The sequence below is a fragment of the Pecten maximus genome, chromosome 11 (assembly GCF_902652985.1).
Source record: "Pecten maximus chromosome 11, xPecMax1.1, whole genome shotgun sequence".
NCBI lineage: Eukaryota > Metazoa > Mollusca > Bivalvia > Pectinida > Pectinidae > Pecten > Pecten maximus.
Genome location: NC_047025.1, coordinates 38,633,691 through 38,653,888, shown reverse-complemented (window position 1 = coordinate 38,653,888; position 20,198 = coordinate 38,633,691). Strand labels below are relative to the sequence as shown.

Sequence of the window (20,198 nt, the reverse complement as noted above, 5' to 3'; positions counted from 1 at the left end):
ACACCAGGTGTGAAACATAAGTTCCCCCTTTCTTCAGAGGCTAGCTAAACAAAGACTGGATAATCACTGAAGAATATATTTGTATAATTACAGAGTTAGCATTCAAATGTTGAACATTTGCTTGGGGTCAGTGGTAAAGAGGATCATATTTAGATTCTGCATTGGAAAAATGAACTAAACTAAACTAAGTTGTACATGTGTCCCTGCCATGTCCAGGAATATCTTTCTAGCATTACTCGGAGGAGACAAAATCGTAAGTTTAACAAAACTCATTTAACTCCCAAGATAAGGACACACAACGTTAAACATTAGTTAATACATTATTTTATTTGAGTTCATAATAGAAAATATCATAATAACCACAAATTGTAGATAAAATAACCATACGAGGTTATTATAACTTTAGTATTTCATTGAGGCTTGAGATCGTTTTATGACAATATGATGTATTATTGGAAATGTAGATAATTGTTTCATATTGTATTAATCATACAGTCCCTTACTTCTCACAAATTTATGAAATTCAAATACATTGGTGTCCGACCTGATATGGTTGTTTTTGACACATGAAGCAGTAATACATGACCACAAATGTATCCATAAATCCATATATATTTCAATTAAGCACAACCTTATCAAGGTGCTGTCTGATTCTAGTTCAGAACTTTTTTTTTTTTTTTTTTGAAAATGACCTGATTCTTTGATCTTGATCTGTAAAAGACAAACTTATTGCACAAATAGAGAATGCATACCCCAATTCTAGTCTAATAGAAATCTTAAAAGAGAAATAAACCAAAAATGACAACCTGTTTATTTTTGTAAGATTTTGTCTTAACATTGGAATTTGAATACTGAAATAATTATAAATCTATTTTCATATTTCAATGTTATATCTTAACATTAGTTCAGAAATTCTTAGTAATGACAGAGAAACAGAAATTAAATTTTAAGTTTAATGACAGTCCAAATTATTCTGATCAAATTGATGCAATATTGAGATAAAAATGTTGATAAAACATCACAATAATTTAACTAAATGTCAGTGTGACAGACTGACAGACAGACACGTGCTATGCCTATGGCCATTTCATGACACAAACTTTGATACAGCTGATAAATACAGTTATCAAAACATAAACCAATAATTTAAGTTTTTAAGTTTAAAGGCTGTTAACTAAAAATGGAAAATCTCCATTCCTCAAACACACTTGTACAATATCTGACTCCATTGCATAAGAAGTTCTGTTTTTATGTGCCATTTTCTGTTATTCTGGTATAAAACTTACTGATAATGTAAGGAAACAATTAGTTGGGTTTAGGAAAAATCTTCCAAAATGTGACCTCTTGAGCACTTATGTGTGATCCTAAACTATAACATATTGCATAGGTAAAACATGAAGGATTAGTATTGACATTTGCAGCAGGATGAAGATATTCCAACTATTTGGCCGGGTAAACAAGAGTCCAGCATATGTATATAGATAATACATCATGTAACTAATAAAACTGTTGATGATTGTTATCTGTAACTGTGTGATTAATGTGACAGCACTTCATAATTCTACAAGTAATGAAACAAGCACTTCATAATTCTACAAGTAATGAAACAAGCACTTCATAATTCTACAAGTAATGAAACAAGCACTTCATAATGCTGCTTAGTTCTGGGTGCACTGATTTATGCTGTCATGATAATTGATTTTTACAGTACTCAGCAGTCAATCAATTGTCAACCTTTCCCTATATTATTAAAGGCAGACAGTGTCCAGTGGTGGGCAGTATGGCCAGCTGTTCAATACCACACAAGTCTTCTTATTGACTTATCACATAAAGTTGGCCATGAATTAGGTGTCCGCTATTATCTCCCATTCTCTATAACATCATTCCTTTGTTAAATCTTCTCTTTCCTGGAACTGTCGATCTACTCCTTGGCTGAGGGCTACCAAGAAGTCCTCTAACGTCACCGATGTGCCCTGTATAAAGGAGAAAGCTAGAGAATGAACATGCTTCTGAGTTGGTAATCAGCCAGATGATAAGGTTTTGATCAAAGTTGGGGTAAATACAGACTATTTTTCACTCTGTTGTAATTTACCTGAACAAACATGGCATGTGCAATAAATGGCAGCTTCCTTAATGTCCGCCCACTGAGTCCGTGACTTTTACTGTAATTACACAAATCAAACCAAGAGAAAGTCAATTCAACGAAGTATACAGAATAACAATGTAATGGAATCAAAGTTAGTAGAATGAGAACAAAAACCTATTTATAGTAAGAGTGGCCTCAATTTGGATAGGAGATTGAAATGCAAATTAATTGAAGAGACCATAGCTGTGAGTAGTCGTATGAAGTTTTAGGACAATGAGATATAATTCTGTTCTCTCCTCTGACAGGTACTCGGGGTCACATGAGATGCGTGCGCATGCGTACAGTCATAGCGTGTTTGTCTACAGTCAGAAAGTATGTTGCTTTATTTACAGTTGATCTAACGTCGTTTTTAGCATTATCAAAACCCTTTTCTTTGCGGTTTGATTACACCTACGTTTTGTAGTGTTACTACAGATTTATTTAGCGTAGTGTGTTATATGGATTGCGTCCCTAGCATCCCTAGAAATTGACTTTTCGTCCTCCGAGGAGGCGAATTTGCTACTTAGGCGTGCTTGTATGGCCGCCAGCAGCCGTATAATGAAACCCAAATTTGCCCAAAAGATGATGGTTGTCAGTAAGTGTATGGAGTTCCAGGAAAATTGGATTATTCATGATGTTGGTAGAGCAAGGACATCAAAAATCAATTTGTAGTAACAGTAGCTTCAATTTTGATCCCAGGTGGGAGAAAGATGAACCTATACAACAAGAGATGGTGGTTGTGAGTAAGTGTTAAAAGTTGAGGACAATCTAGTAATTAAGGAAGTCTGTTGGTGATGGAATTCAAAATCTATTTAAAGTAACAATGACCTGAATTTTGACCACAGGTGGTTGAAAGGTAAACTCATACAAGAGATGATGGCTGCGAGTAAAAGTATGATATTTCAGGAAAACAGGATATTAATGAAGTTGGCAGAGCAAAGACATCAGAATCTATTTATAGTAAGTGACCTATTTTTGACCTCAGGTGGTTGAAATGGGAACTCATGATGTAAGTGTATAAAGTTTCAGGACAATAGGGTCATTATTGAAGTTGGTAGAGTGAGGACATAGTATGGTTTGGAAGTACAATATGTACACCTATCTCTATATTTCCTTGCAAACTCTTCACGAAGGGATAATGACTTCACAAAGCATGGTGAACTTGATATAAAATGAAAATTCTTGTAAAAGATAGAAATTTTCTTTTTTATTAAATCATGAATATCACATTTTCAAATCAGTTTTCTGACATTAATCCACACGTTTCCATTCTTTTAAGTCTAGAACAGACTTGATTAATCTAATATCTAACTCACTTAGCAATATCACGAAGCATCAGGCTATTTTTGGTGGCATCATTTTCCATGAATCTCATTGCTTCCAGGCCCCTTAGATCCAACAACTGCTGGGTAGGACTAATGATTTCAACCTGACAAACATCACACAAAATGTTCAAATGATTAATTTAGTATGAAATATAAAAATGTCCTCTGCATACAATACATTCTGTTCATTGTCATTTCTGCATGGCCAAAAGAAAATGTGACAATAAAGGAAACATATACATGATATTAAAAGTTTTTTTTGATGTCAACTGAATTTTTATGAAACTTTGAAATGTTTGATACATTTGTATTGGAAAAATGTGCACTTATTTAATTTAGGTTCAAGGTCACAATGACCTTAGATGATATATACAAGTATCTTACAAGTTTAACGTTGCATATTTTCTATGGTTAAGAAGTTATGACCCAAACAAAAAAAAAATTTTTATCAAAAAGCACAATAACCGGTACATATACAATATGTCTTCCTTGAATCGAAGGAGAAACATAATAAGCCTGCCACTGTTGGCAGGACAGGACTACATCCTTACCCTCATCAGTTCACTTATACAGGAGTGGAATATTTTGAAGATGGCTGCTGGAGATGGAGGGCCTATATACTGTTTGATGTCTGCCCTGTCTACAAAGGCCAGGTCAATGGCTCCTGTCACATTGGATGTGGTCAGGATCATGACGTTTGGCTGTCTGAAATTAAATACCACAAACAGATATTTAAATATCTAATAATATCACTGGCTGTTGTGCTGGTTCCACCATCACTAGCTGCCATTTAATAATCACCAGATAGTTAGTCAAATTAAATTTGACATACATTTTTCATTACATTTTATCTATTTTTTTTTGTACAAGGAATAGATCTTTCTATTTGTGTGCAACACAGTGTAAAAATGGTGAATGTGACCCAGACCTAGGTACCTCATTTCCTGCATGGTTCGGAGGGCCAGAATTCTGATGTTTACATAAAAACAAGAGGCCCATGGGCCTTAACAGTCGCCTAACAGCCCCTGTGGGCCAATAATTGCATACCAGCAAACTGCTTTCCAAAACTGCTAATTCCAAAAGAAATGAAACAAATGATAGTCAAAAATATGATTTTCCTATATAAACTATAGTAAAGTTTACCCCTTCCCCAGGGGCAAACGTAAGACCCCAGGGTCATGAAATTAACAATTTTGGTAAAACATTTTAAAACCTTTCTATCTGTGAAAAGTATTTGATTCTACCATATCTGGAAGTTGAGAGGAAGATTTTTGAAATTTCAGTCAATTTGACCCTTTTTGGCCTTGCCCATCAGCCCCTGGGGGGTGGGGACCATATAATTCTGGTTGAAATTTGGCCATGGAAGCTTCCTGCTAAATTTCAATGAATTTGGTTGAGCGGCTTCGGAGAAGAAGTCAAAAATGTAAATTGTTTACGACGCCGGACAAAAGGCGATCGCAAAAGGTCATTTAAGACTTTGTCTCAGGTGTGAGACTTTGTTTCAGGTATCAAAAATTGATAAAACATGAGAATGATTTAGATTATAACAGAGGTATCAAACTCTTGATATTGATGTGGTGCCGGTCCCACCGGTGGTACCTACCTCTTGATCTGATCAAGCTGTGTAAGTAGGGCATTGACCACTCTAATGGCATCAGATGGTTCACTACCAGACATAGCACTCTTTCTCGCTGACGTCAAGCTCTCAACCTAAACAAGATGAGAAGTATATTCTGTGGAGATAGGTGAGCAAGCATAGTTGTAGATTTATAGATTTAAAAACCTTTTGAAAACATCAGTAAAATCTCAAAAGAAAATTATTCAGCCCTACAAATATCAGAACATCTAACTTTCCTCACCTCATCAATGAGCACAAACACAATGGCTTCCTTGTCATCAATTAGCTCCTGTATCTTCTGGAACATCTTCATCACAAGCTTACCACTCTGTGAATAAATATTTGCAAATTACTTACACATTTCATATTTAATAATAGCAAGTCATACAAATTTTCTCAAAGATTTATCATCAAAGATTCACTTATGCATTATTTCAATTCTATTTTTAAACATGAAGTTTTTGTCTGTTGGTATCTCTAGGTGACCTCTGAAAATTATCTAAAACGCTACTGACTATTTAACTAGATATGTGACCTTACCAAGGTAACCAATAAAACTATCTGAAGAGATGGATTGTTGACCTTGTCTATAAGACCTAGATGGATAAGAGACTGTTGTTACATGTAACCTTGATATGTGACCTTGATGTGTGAGAACCATTTAAGTGGACAGCTAACCTTGATATGTGACCTTTATGTGTGGGAATGATTAAAGGGGATGGTTAACCTTGACATGTGATCTTGATGTGTGAGAACCATTTAAGTGGACAGTTAACCTTGATATGTGACCTTGATATGTGAAAACTATTAAAGGGGACTCTAAATCTTGATAAGTGACCTTGACACATGAGAACCATTAAAATGAACAGTTAATCTTGATATGTAGCCTTGACGTGCAAAAACCATTAAAGAAGACTGTTATACTTGTTCATGACCTTGTGACCTTGACATGCGAGAATAATTAAAGGGGATGGTTAACCTTGTGATGTGACCCTGATATGTGAGAACCATTAAAGGGGACTCTAAATCTTTATATGTGACCTTGACATGAAAGAACCATTAAAGGGGACAGTTAACCATATTCGTGACCTTGTGACCTTGATATGCAAAAACAATTAAAGGGGACAGCAAACCTTGTTACGTGACCTTGACATGCCAGAACCCTTTAAGGGGACTGTTAACCTTGTTACGCGACCTTGACATGCCAGAACCGTTTAAGGGGACTGTTAACCTTGTTAAGAGACTTTGATATGCGAGGACCTTAGGAAATGAATTCATGTAGAAACTCATTATAAACAGTATTAAACACTGAATGTTTGATGGACCTACCATAAACTCAATAAGTTAACTACATTTGTTGGTCAAAATGTGAATTAATTGAAGTTATAGAGACCTACTTTTGAAAATTGACACACTGCCTCATTTAGGTGAACCTATGCCTTAAGGACACCATATGAAATTCCACTGACACGTGTTGTACGACAGAGTACTAAGTTTTTTCTATGATAGGAGGTCAAAGCCTTACGATGTAGGTCAGAGTGACCTACGTTTGGTACATGACACATTGTCTCTCCTTAGTGAACCTTTGCCCCAAATATGGCGTTCCAGCAATAAGTAGTGTATGAGATAGAGCCAGGACAGGATAAAACGTGACTGGACAGACACAATACAAAACTATTGTCCCTCCCCCGGTTCCCAGTGGGGACAAATTACTAGGTATTAAAGACAAAAGACACATTCTAGACTTGACATGCGTGTTCACCTCTGAGAACCACTTGGAGAAGAGACTGTGGCTGTTAATCTCAATGAGTTGGCCATAACTGTAGCGATCAGAGAGTCGCACCACCAACTTCTGTGACAAGGCCTTACATAAAGACGTCTTCCCAGTACCAGGTGGACCTGTCAAACAACAATATAATGTAAACAAACAAGTAAATAATGGCTATATAACACTGAAACAGTAAACAGGATTTTGAAAAAAAAACCTTCTTCTAAAACTTAAAAATCAATAAGAATTGAATGTAGTTCCCCTTGAATGTCAGCAGCAGGACACAGCATTTTTTTCATTCATTTGAGATGGGGCACACCCTTGTATGGTAAAATGGTACATACATTTTCATCAGTATAATATATATAGAGGGCTGTCTATATTAAATTATTATTAAATTATTATTAAATATTAAGAGTGGATGTCAGCAAGCATCGAGCAATTTTGGCAAAATATGCATGGCTAGAAATCCACTGAGAAGTTTTTGAAAAAGGGGGATAACTCTTATACAATTGTCACAAAGGTGACTTGTGTCTTTAATACCCTGGTAGACCTAATTTGTCAACATTAGTGAATGTTTTTATTTTTTTATTTTTGATTAGTCAACATCTGTATAAGAAATCCACCTTACACCTCAATTCAGTTAAGTTACAGTCATTAGGAACAAAAATCTACAGCAACTCTCATAGTGACACTTTTGATTTTAGCTTTGTGTTCTTTCATTTTCTTCTATGCTAAGTAGATCTATTACTATTTTTTGTTAATATCTGACAACTTCAATATTTCTCGTGATCATATCAAAATGTGTCAAAGTAAAAATTGTTGAAATGTTCAACATTGAATCAATGAAAGAGTTCATTTCTTTGCATCAAAATTATTACAAAAAAGAACCGTAAGTGCATTTTCTCTAACCAAATAGGTGGTTGCCATGGCAACCAAAATGCAAATAAACCTTTTTTTTTAATTTCATAATAATTATCATTGAAAATGTCCATTCATTACTTCTTTTTAAGGAGATGAATTAAAATGTGGTTAAAAAGTTCAATTTATATATACATGTATATACATTGTTTTGTGAGAAAAAATGTGCGGAAACATGTCAGAAATCATGGAAAAAATGGGAAAACTTGAATCATTATACCAAAAGCGTCTCTAAGTTGCCAGCCAATTTTATTTTTAAAAATAACCCTGTAGACATCTAATGAAAAGAAAATCATATGCAATACTCCACATATAGTTGTAGATTCCAACTAAGGTTAACCAAACTTTGTCATATTTTGATATTTTTTCAGTTAGAATTCCTTGCTGTATTCAGGTTACCATAGCAACAGTTTGTAAATATTGCCAATTATATTTTTCTTAATTAAATGATTAAGGGGGATCACCATTATTAAATTTTTTATTAAATACTTTAAAATCACTGTTATTCAGGATTCAGAGATACTCTAAATTCTAAACAAGAGCTGTTGGAGAACAGCATAGCTCGTCTCACAAATGTTTGTCAATGAATAATCAAAATATATTAATTGGTATGGTTTCGCAAATTGCATCAATATTATTTATATTGTTTACTTGATCAGATTGTGTATTTATGCAATTTTCAAAAACATACCAATTTATATATATATATATATATATATGCAAATTATTTATTGACAAACATTCAGGAGACAAGCTATGCTGTTGTAGATTGAATAAATATATTAAATAATTGCTTTTGGACCTATTTCTTCAGTTTTTTTGATAATCATCCTAATGAGAGTTGTCTCCCTTGAAAAATGTGGAACCGCATACCGTATTTATTCTAATAAACGCCCCGGGGCCGTGAAATTTTTCCAAGGTGGGGCGTTTAATGGAGATCAAAATTTCAGAGTCGGTAAGTTGTGAGATATGTTGTATGTACCCATTTCACACCATGAAACGTGTATATGTATCCAAAACATTGTAAAACTAAGTGACAAACATTTTGTGTATGAAATTGCAAGAAACATAAACTTTGTTATTTATACTTACGGTAGTTGTACATTACGTACAACATATACATTGTTTGAAACACGGGGTCGAGTGTGTTAAATTGCGTCATAAACCGGTCACGATCCAGTTTACTCTCATCACTTGTAGTTTATTATATCTGCTATCAATCATGTCGGGTTTGAAGTGAAGTTATATGAAGTAAGTTTCAAACTGAAAGTTGTAAACTACGCCGAGCAAAAGGGAAAACATGCGGCAGCTACTGTGTTTAAGGTTGACCGGAAACGAGTGCGGGACTGGTGCCAAAACAAACAAAAACTAAAAAACATTTCTAAAACATCAAAACGCTGTAAGGGAGGAGGAAGGTCAGTAAAATTCCAAAATATTGACGTCCAGGAAGCTGAGGATGTACTGGAAAATTTAATGGTAGGTGCAGTTGAACTCGGTGAAAGTGAAAGTGAATCTACCGGAAGTGATGATGACAGCGAGGTCAGTGGCGCGTATGACAGCCCGGGACATTAACGTTTGTTGATACGATATAGTGGTACTGTGTATATAGTTACTGAAACTTTGTTTTGTGGTTTGTGTTAGTTTTATGTTGGATATCCTTTAAATAATTACCTCTGGACACACGTGGATGTGCCACGGTAAGTTCTTTTTCTCGAATTGAGGAATTTTCTTTCCAAAAAAAGGGTGGGGGGGCGTTTATTAGGGTGGGGGCGTTTATTAGAATAAATACGGTATATATTGTCTAATGTGAGCATTTTCACATCGTTTTTTTTTTTCCAGTTTCACTCCAAGAAGGGTTAGTGTAACTCCAGATGGACTCTTTAACCAAATATCAGCACCCTAGTACAATTATAAAGTGATGTGTTAATAGCTTGCCACAGTTGCACAAAAAAAATTGTTAAATCTGGGGTTTTTTTCCTCAAAAAAAAATCTTTCAGTTTAATTGTGGCAAGGGATAGTTTAACCCCCACAGGGACCCTAATACCATGTATTACTATGCCTTTCAACACTCGCAACATAAACGTAACGCAAAAATGTTCTAAGTCAAAATATTTAAAAAAAAAAAAAAAACACAATTAAAAAGAAAAAATCCATTATTTTTTAGTTTTATTCCAGGAAGGGATAGTCTTACTCCACAGAAATATTGTAAGTCCAAAAATTTTCAAAAATCTGTTTTTTCCCAAAAAAAACTTTTGTTCTATTCCGGCAAAGGATAGTTTTACCCCCATAGGGATCATATTACCATAAATTACTATGCCTTTCAACATTTGCACCAAAAACTTAACATTTGAAAAACCAACGCCGACGCCGGAGTGACAACAGAAGCTCTCACTCTTCTTCGAAGAGACGAGCTAAAAATTGATGTAGTCGATGTGTTATACAGCCCGTAACTAAGGAAGCCATATTGCTTGGATACGGAACCTCAGACCTAATTGAAATTCCATTTTTGTTATTGATATCCACCAATTATAACATAATTTAACATTTAAGGAACCTTTTTCTAAAATCTATTTTTTTCACTTTCTGCCTAATGTTCGATGCTTGCTGACATCCACTCTTAAAACTATATTAAAGACTTACCGTGAAGAAGTATGACTTTATTCCAGGTTATAATGTTGCTGTCAACTTGTCTGTCGGAGAACAACAATGTTGTAGTAGCATAGTTCAACAGCTGCAAAAATAATTGACGTTCTCAAATTATCTAAAACTTCTCCTAAAACTACCATTTTATCAGAATTTATCTAACCTTATAACTTCAAATAGCAATATTTGATATTTCATTACAATAGCTGATAAAAAATTATGTAAAATGTTTATCATGTATGAATAAATACATACAAAGTCAGCCAATCACTCTTCTATAGTATACTTTTGTATTCTATCCACACTCTACTCATCTATTTATATATGAAAACTTTTCAGTCATAATTCCTTCTAAGAATATCCTATCAAAAAATGACCGGTCTTGCAACTACAACTGTAAACAATGCAATGGCTAATATCCTCGCTACCCCTCATTTACAACCACTGCATAATTAGCACTGTTTTATTGCTTTCCCTCAAAAAACTTATACATGATTTATTCCACTTCCACCACTTGTAACCAGATTTGAATTAAATTTATCTGATGAGATATCAGCCGGTACACAAAACCTGGGTTGGCTAGGTTACCAGAGCTACCAAAATGTCAAACCAAACAAGGAAAATCTGTTGATAATGACCAGTTACCATGGCAACCGAAATTTTGGAATTAGAACAGCTGCAACCCTAATTATGAAAAAAAAAAAGTTGCATGCACATCTACACATGCTCTTTCATATTTGTTTTAAGTTTCATTGGAATCGGCCCACTGGTTTAGGTGGAGTTGTCTAGACAAAATGTGTCTAGAGACAGACAACCTGATTCCAGCATAACTCCCCCCCCCCCCCCCCCCCCCCCCCCCCCCTCGTTGCGGGGGTATTATACGTAATGCATGAATGACCAGGGTGTTTAATATGCTTATTTGTGTTCCTATCACAAAGGAGGTATACTCACTTGGCTCTTGACATTTTCATCAAACACCAAGCTATCCCACATCCCATGGAGTTCCCGAGCGGGGAGAAGCCAGTGGGAGGCCGCAGCAAGTTCCTCTTCATCAAGCTCCTCAATTCCTGGGCCATCTTCCTGTAGCTGGAACACATGCAGCCTCAGCTGCCTCCCACAAAGGTCTATTGTCTGTGGAAATCAACGTGGAAATAATCTTATAGATATCTATTGAATTGTCTTTATACATCAATTTCTTAATGCATGTCTGTTGTCTGTAAATGATTATTTTATTTACAGGTTTAAATTTATTGTCTGTTAATATCAATTATTGATAGATCTATTGTCTGTAATCAACACCAGTTATTTATAGGTCTATTGTCAAATAAACCTCAATCTATTAGCAATAAATATAAATTATCTGTAGGTCTACAGATCTAGAGAACATGGATTATTTACATAATTTTTATTATATGTCTTTTATTTGTCAGTAAACATTATTTTTCAAGTTTTTTTCCCCCTGTAAACATCAATTATTTATAGGTTGATTTCTGTCAACTACAAGTGGTCCATTGGTCGTATATATAATGTTAATAAAAACATCTATACAATATGTCTTAAGATTCATTTGTTCGTTGATGTCAACAACTTCTTAATAGTTACCTGTCTATTTGAGCCACTGAGGTCAGAATCACACAGTGCTATAGAGTTGACATGTTCATGTAAAAAAGGATCATCAAATTCTGTGAGGACGAAATCGCCGTAGGCTACCTTCTGTCTATGTAGTAGGCCAAGGACATGTTCTTTCACTATGCTTCCTTGTGCTGTGCTGAATGGTTGAAAGATAAACAAATCATTTTTAAATCTTGAATGCAATGACAAAAAGGAGGCACTGTCATATTTGTTAAACAACAGATATGCTGATATATCATTTAAAGATTTTGTATATTGAACCATTATAGTAAGCAATCATTATTTTGATAAAACACAATGAATATCTGTACATTTCATAATGATGCCATGTGCATAAAGGTATTCAGAAGAACTGAACCACGAAAATAAAACCCTTTAGATCACTATAAAATAAAAGTCAGGGCCATGATACATCTGATACCTCAGTATATATGTAGAGCATCAGGTCTCAAGCTAAAGATTGGTACCAGGTACATGGAGGAATAGATAATTGTTATCGCAAGTTCCTGTTTTCACCAAATCAGAAACATTGGGTGTATTCATCACCAATGATGCTTTCAAGACATTGGTAAATTCGCTTGTTACTTCTAAATTATATTATGGTACTTTGGGTATCTGATGCACCGATTGGCTGCCTGCAGAGGGTCCAGAACACTCTCTGCAGCACACTTGGTTTTTTAACACGAAAGAGGGTGCACATCACACAAGTGCTTAACTCATTGCATTGGCTGCATGTGCGCTTCAGGACACAGTACAAGATTTTGATGTTCACATACAAGGCAACAAATGGAACAGCTCCAGAGTATTTACAGGAACTTGTCACTCTCTACCAGCCATCACGACCACTATGATCGGAGACAGAATCCTTGTAATGTATTCAAAACCCTCACTGCTATATATATAGTCTAACTTAAGATAATCAATGCTTTTGGAATAGCTTACCATCTGTTACCAAGACGTTGAAAACCCCAGCCAAGAAGGACGTCACAACTTACCTGTTTACGTCTGCTTTCTGAAGTCTCTCGCAGACGGCCTATACATGTTATTATATAATTGCTTGAGTCAATATATGTTATATAATGTTACATTAACACTTGAAATAACATGTATTATTATATATAATGGAATGTGCAGCGCATTACAGTAATTTAACAAATTAGATAGTGCACTACATATATATAAATGTTGTGCCTTATCATCATATCAAATTTAAGCTAATGGACTTGATGATAATCCATCTTATGCCGTTTAATTCCTACTCTGATCATGAGCAGTTTGTGTTTCTCAGGAAACCCATATCACAGACTGTCCTGTGTTGTCATGGTTTTATATGAGGGCAAATGAAAGGTCTTCTATATATATTTGCTGTTCAGTAAGGTAGCCACCAGCTACTACAAGATACCCCACCTCAAAATAACAATGGGTGATAAATCCAGCAAACAAACACTTATGAAATATTCACAGTTCTGTCTTAAGAGAATTACTGAAGAGCAAATATTCTTATAATTACCTAGAAGGACTTTGGCATATTTCAATATGGTAGACTGGGATAGTTGTTGTGGAATCAGAATGTCCATCACCTAGCTCTGATACTTGGTCCATTGTAACGGATGACATATTAGCTTCAGCTGGGGAAAAATATCAGACAATTAGAAGAAAACACATATATGCTCTCAGGGATTAATCTAGAATTTAGGGGAAACTACCTTTTTTGGACCGAAGGGGAAAATCAGTTCTGAAAAGGGGAAATTTAAACATCACAAAGTTTCAGTTTTTTGGCATTAAAAACACATTTTCCAAGTAAAAACAGCAAATGGTTAATTAGGAAGGCAAATCTGGAGTATTTGGGAATATCATTGCCGTAAAAATGAGGGAAAATACAATATTTCAGTGAATTTATAATTAACATAAACGGGAGTAAAAAATCCCTAGATTGATCCCTGGCTCTAGATGTAACGTGCCAAGTATGTAAAAAATTTTAATTTAATTTCATGGATTTTGACATTTCAATAATTTTTTATGACTTTGTTTTTCAATGGATTTTTTTTTAGATTCCACGTACATATATATATATACAGAATTATTTACCCTTTCTCTGATAATATATAATTAATTTGTCCCTAGCAAATTTCAAGAGATATTGCATGTTTGAAAGTTTTAAAATTTTGTGGTATTATAGCAGAACTGAACCAGGTCAATTGTCGGTGACCAGGTAGCTAAATTGGTAGGGAAGACGGCTAGTATTCAAAGGTTTCGGGTTTGAACCAGTCAGGATGTGCATTTTTCCATTCCTCATACAGTATATTAAAAACAAATATAACACATGTACATTTGCTATGGTGCATATGTTTGTCTATTTCAGAAAAATTAAGCATTGGAAAAATATTTTTTAACAAGAGGCCCAGGGGCCTTAACGGTCATCTGACTCTAAATTAAAAACATTATATAATTGTAGTATGTATTCTCTGTAGCAAGTATATAGTGGCACCGTTTGCCATGGTGGCCATCTTGGATTTCTGACCGACCCAATAAATAACAACACTTGGTTAGGGCCATCTCAGGATCATTTCTGGTAAGTTACAGCTGAATCCCATTGGGGGAATTTGAGAAGAAGTTTAAAATAGGCATTGTTCAGGATAACCATGATTGCACAATCATGTTACAAATGGCCGCCATGGCTGCCAAGTCAATGATTTTTTGAGGCGGAAAAATATTAACACTTTGTTGGCACTCCTTCCTTAAAATCCTCACCAATTTCTAACTCAAAGGCACCAGTGGAACTGGAGAAGAAGTTTAAAATGTGTTTTTCAAGATGGCGGCCACGGCGGCCATCTTGGATTTCGGACCGACCCGAAAAATAACAACACTTGGTCGGCATCATATCAGGATCATTTCAAGCAAGTTTCAACTTAATAGCACTGGTGGAACTGGAGAAGAAGTTTAAAATGTGTTTTTCAAGATGGCGGCTATGGCAGCCATCTTGGATTTCGGACTGACCCGAAAAATAACAACACTTTGTCAGGATCATATCAGGATCATTTCAGGCAAGTTTCACTTTAATAGCACTGGTGGAACTGGAGAAGAAGTTTAAAATGTGTTTTTCAATATGGTGGCCACGGCGGCCATCTTGGATTTCGGACCGACCCAAAAAATAACAACACTTGGTCGGCATCTTATCAGGATCATTTCAGGCAAATTTCAACCCAATAGCACTGGTGGAACATGAGAAGAAGTTTAAAATGTGTTTTCAAAATGGCGGCTATGGCGGCCATCTTGGATTTCGGACCGACCCGAAAAATAACAACACTTGGTCAGGGCCATCTCAGGATCATTTCAGGCAAGTTTCAGTTTAATAGCACTGGTGGAACTTGAGAAGAAGTTTAAAATGTGTTTTTCAAGATGGTGGCCACGGCGGCCATCTTGGATTTCGGACCGACCCGAAAAATAACAACACTTGGTCGGCATCATATCAGGATCATTTCAAGCAAGTTTCAACTTAATAGCACTGGTGGAACTGGAGAAGAAGTTTAAAATGTGTTTTTCAAGATGGCGGCTATGGCAGCCATCTTGGATTTCGGACTGACCCGAAAAATAACAACACTTTGTCAGGATCATATCAGGATCATTTCAGGCAAGTTTCACTTTAATAGCACTGGTGGAACTGGAGAAGAAGTTTAAAATGTGTTTTTCAATATGGTGGCCACGGCGGCCATCTTGGATTTCGGACCGACCCAAAAAATAACAACACTTGGTCGGCATCATATCAGGATCATTTCAGGCAAATTTCAACCCAATAGCACTGGTGGAACATGAGAAGAAGTTTAAAATGTGTTTTCAAAATGGCGGCTATGGCGGCCATCTTGGATTTCGGACCGACCCGAAAAATAACAACACTTGGTCAGGGCCATCTCAGGATCATTTCAGGCAAGTTTCAGTTTAATAGCACTGGTGGAACTTGAGAAGAAGTTTAAAATGTGTTTTTCAAGATGGTGGCCACGGCGGCCATCTTGGATTTCGGACCGACCCGAAAAATAACAACACTTGGTCGGCATCATATCAGGATCATTTCAGGCAAATTTCAGCCCAATAGCACTGGTGGAACTTGAGAAGAAGTTTAAAATGTGTTTTCAAAATGGCGGCTATGGCGGCCATCTTGGATTTCGGACCGACCCGAAAAATAACAACACTTGGTCAGGGCCATCTCAGGATCATTTCAGGCAAGTTTCAGTTTAATAGCACTGGTGGAACTGGAGAAGAAGTTTAAAATGTGTTTTTTTAAGATGGCGGCTATGGCGGCTATGGCGGCCATCTTGGATTTCGGACCGACCCGAAAAATAACAACACTTGGTCAGCATCATATCAGGATCATTTCAGACAAATTTCAGCCCAATAGCACTGGTGGAACTTGAGAAGAAGTTTAAAATGTGTTTTTCAAGATGGCGGCTATGGCGGCCATCTTGGATTTTGGACCGACCCGAAAAATAACAACACTTGGTCAGGACCATCTCAGGATCATTTCTGGCAAGTTTCAGCTCAATAGCACTGGTGGAACATGAGAAGAAGTTTAAAATGTGTTTTCAAAATGGCGGCTATGGCGGCCATCTTGGATTTCGGACCGACCCGAAAAATAACAACACTTGGTCAGGACCATCCCAGCATCATTTCAGGCAAGTTTCAGCTCAATCCCACTGGTGGAACTTGAGAAGAAGTTTGAAATGTGAAAAGTTTACGCACGGCGCACGGCGGACGGCGCACGACGACGGACGAAACATGATGACTATAGGTCATCCTGACCCTTCGGGTCAGATGACCTAAAAAGCTAGCATTTTTCATCTAGTACTGTATATGGAATTTCATGAAAATCCATTGAAGAACAAAGTCATAAAAGGCGGGGTTTCAGAATGATCTAAGAAGCAAATATGATAGCATGTATGTATTATTGGTAGCCTCTGTAGTCCTATGTTTAGAAATAGGCATTTAAGTCCAAACATGTACATATGTATAAGAATATACCATCCTTTTTGTGCCAAAAATGAAAAAAAAAATGCAGGTTTTATGGGGAAAATGCTACAATATCAATTCTTCATTTTTTTGAGAAAAATAAACATGAACATATACAATTCATTTACAATTTTGAATACTTCAGGAGATAAAAATGTGACAGATTTTGAGTAAGAACATGCTCTTTTACATTCTAAAGCGAAATTTTCTGAAGGTCAAAAATACAACTGCCTAATGCAGTCCACATTTCTCTTTCATCAGTGCGAATTTCAATGTCAGGTTAAGATCTTTCCCAATGAGATCATGTGAACAAATATGTGAGGACCAATTGACACCACATGTACAGCTTGAATTGTGATGAAAGATGTGGTGTTCTGTTTCTAGCAGATTTCTTGGCATTAAAGACAACTTTACAACCTGCACTTACACACCCATCTCTTATAATCATGAGAATGGTACGTAGATATGTTTCTTTATTATTAGTAATCCGAAGGGTTCTGATGTTATAATATCAAAAGCAGCTGCCTTGTGGCAATTTAACATCAAAACTCAACCCATACTAAAAACATGCACATTCTTTTCAATCAAGTTTGATCTTTGGACAGGATTATCATTAAGCCAAAAATAAAGTGATATGGCTCCCTAAACGTTCAATCTTTTTGAATGGATTGAATATATATACAATGTATATGGAAGACATTCTATGTCATTTGTTCACAAAAAAACGATGTTTTTGTCACAAAATGCGTAGAAAATAAACATAAGCAGTATACTTACTGTTTTAGTAGTTTGTTACTTAGTTTATTGTTCAAACTTTCCTATTTCTTAAAAATAATTAATTAAACCTGTTTTGTGACTATCTACATTATTTATTAGTTTAGTAATTTATTCAAATATAGGCCTACATAGCCTAAACATAATTAATTATTTGGTAAGTGTGTCATTGATTGATTTGGGTTATATTATGTATAGCCAAGAGAACAAACTTTTATGGCATAAAGTACTGTATCGTTGTGTGGTTTCTAAATGTAAAAAAAAAATCTTTAGGCTGACCCCGATAGGAAATTATAACCAGGGATCAGGAGAGCAGCTGAATGTAAAAAAAAAGTCTGAATCCCAATGCAATTTGTAGTGTATTTTAATTATATAATGTGAAATATAAAAATTAACATTACAACCAATATGAGAAAAAAAGTCTGTAATCAGACTTTCATCTGAAAATTCTCATGCCTCATTAACATTGCTTGAAACCTCACCTTTGTCAAATTAAGCATTACTTAGGCCTTAGTAATTATAATGACACCAGTCCAGTAATAAATGAGCTCAAAATAAAAGTAAATCTTCCGAGAAAAGCGCGTCAGCAGGGTGTATTTGCTTCAAGCGTCTGAGTGATTTGACACCGAACGATGCAAGCGTTTGCATGACGCAGTTATTCAAAACAACATGGCGCACATGTTAAAGTATTATGAAGGTGCTAAACCAAATACGAAGCGAAAACATTCCTCTGCTTATTCCTCGGCGACACAGTTACATGCTAAACGAAAGGCATATGACGACAACACCAGAGAAAGGACTTTTCAATGCCACTGGCTTGTTCTGTTGGAAGAGACTGGTTATGTTACGAGGTCGAGGACAACGTGATGAAATGTAGGTACTGTTGTGATTTGATTTTGAACTTGATTATTTCTTGTAGATATTTTATGCTTTAATTTGATTATTATCTGATGAATGAATATTAAACCATGATTTGGAGTTTCTTGTCAGAATTTGAGAAATGTCTACATACTCTGTGATTCATGTAATTGTATTATTTATCCTATCATTTATCTGTTAGACAAAAGGTGCAGACTTACCATTGAGGCAATGACTGACGTAATGATCGTAAAGTCGCTCACTTCTTCTGTTGAACAATTTGACCCAGAAGATGCCATTAACAGGTTTTTTGGTTAGTTTAATACCTTTTAGTTTAAAGTCACTTCAATTGAAAGTGTTTCAAAGTCCTTTAAAACAATAACATTAATTATGCATAGTGCATTATAGCATACTAGTTCATATCAGCCTCTCAAGATAACTTCAGAAGGCTTATTATTAACTAATTAATATTATTTTAACCAACACTGCAAGTTTGCATTAAACAGATGAAAACACCATCTGGAGGGATGAGGAGACCAGAATTTGAGAGGTCTGCACTAAAGGCAGCATCAACTTCAAAGGAAATAGAGGGTGAAGCTGTGATAGAAGGAGATGGACAAGCAGAAGCTGAAATAGATCATCAGATGGAGTCCGATTCAGAGGATGTTGATTCAGATGTTGAGGGGGATTTTGAGCCAGGCTTTGATAATATGGGTGACACATTCACCAAAGTGTTAAAGGAAGCGGCTGCGGTTGAGCTTGAGCACGAAACGGTCAAAGAAATAAAATTTAAAAAAGAACTGATTAACAATCGCAAATAAAAATCTTATTAACAATTACAATTGATTCTCATTTTTTTATTTCATTAACGACATTGCACTTATTTCACAATAAGTTTAACGACTATCACTCTGCTACTAAAAAGCATGTTGTAAAAAATGGGTCTATGGAAAAATTACTTGGGCTATGGAATTTCAGTTTTCTGTAGACCTATTGTCTATGGAGAATTCAGAGTTACTTTCAGACACTGTGACACCAGTACTAGTAGGACCTACAAGTACAAGCCTATACTGTACCTGATTCAAGAGGCACGATGACAAGTTGTTTTCAAGTGGTGACTGGTGATCGTTACATGGTAAATACACTGTTCTGTTGACATAAGCACGTGTATACGAAATATCGAAGGCAATATTAATGTATAAATAAAGAATCAATGGATACATAAATCGGTTATTCAAGTCACAAATCGCACGGCCTACTTCGAATCTGGCGGTAGTCACCTTCAGAGCGCTCTTGTGATAGATCTTAGTCATTGAAATGTTTTGCAGAGGGGGACAAGTGGGACTATTTTTACCGTATTTCTCGAAAAAAAAACTATATCTCACGTAAAACATTTTTATCTGCATCGCTCAGAAATCATATAATCAAAGTAATCTGCTGTATTACTGGCTGACATAAAGATCGGTAGATTAAAACAGAATAAATATTCAACACACGTTAAATACCTTAGGATCCGGAACATACATCATACGT

General features: G+C 35.6%; 1 protein-coding gene across 2 annotated transcripts; it reads right to left on the bottom strand.

Moving 5' to 3' along the window:
- Positions 1-308: 308 nt before the first annotated feature.
- On the bottom strand, positions 309-19,957 carry LOC117337795 (pachytene checkpoint protein 2 homolog). Of its 2 annotated transcripts, none has more exons than XM_033898911.1 (12): positions 19,742-19,957; positions 13,543-13,660; positions 12,003-12,168; positions 11,352-11,531; positions 10,398-10,488; positions 6,831-6,967; positions 5,310-5,396; positions 5,054-5,160; positions 4,002-4,155; positions 3,442-3,554; positions 2,093-2,162; positions 309-1,973 (listed from the first exon to the last, which is right to left on the bottom strand). In XM_033898911.1, exons 2-12 carry the CDS (start codon positions 13,647-13,649, stop codon positions 1,881-1,883), a joined length of 1,305 nt encoding a protein of 434 aa, XP_033754802.1. In that variant the 5' UTR covers positions 13,650-13,660; positions 19,742-19,957; the 3' UTR covers positions 309-1,880. The 2 variants fall into 2 exon arrangements, with proteins under 2 accessions (XP_033754802.1, XP_033754804.1); XM_033898913.1 differs by having other exon boundaries at positions 13,543-13,657.
- Between the last annotated feature and the right edge of the window lie 241 nt (positions 19,958-20,198).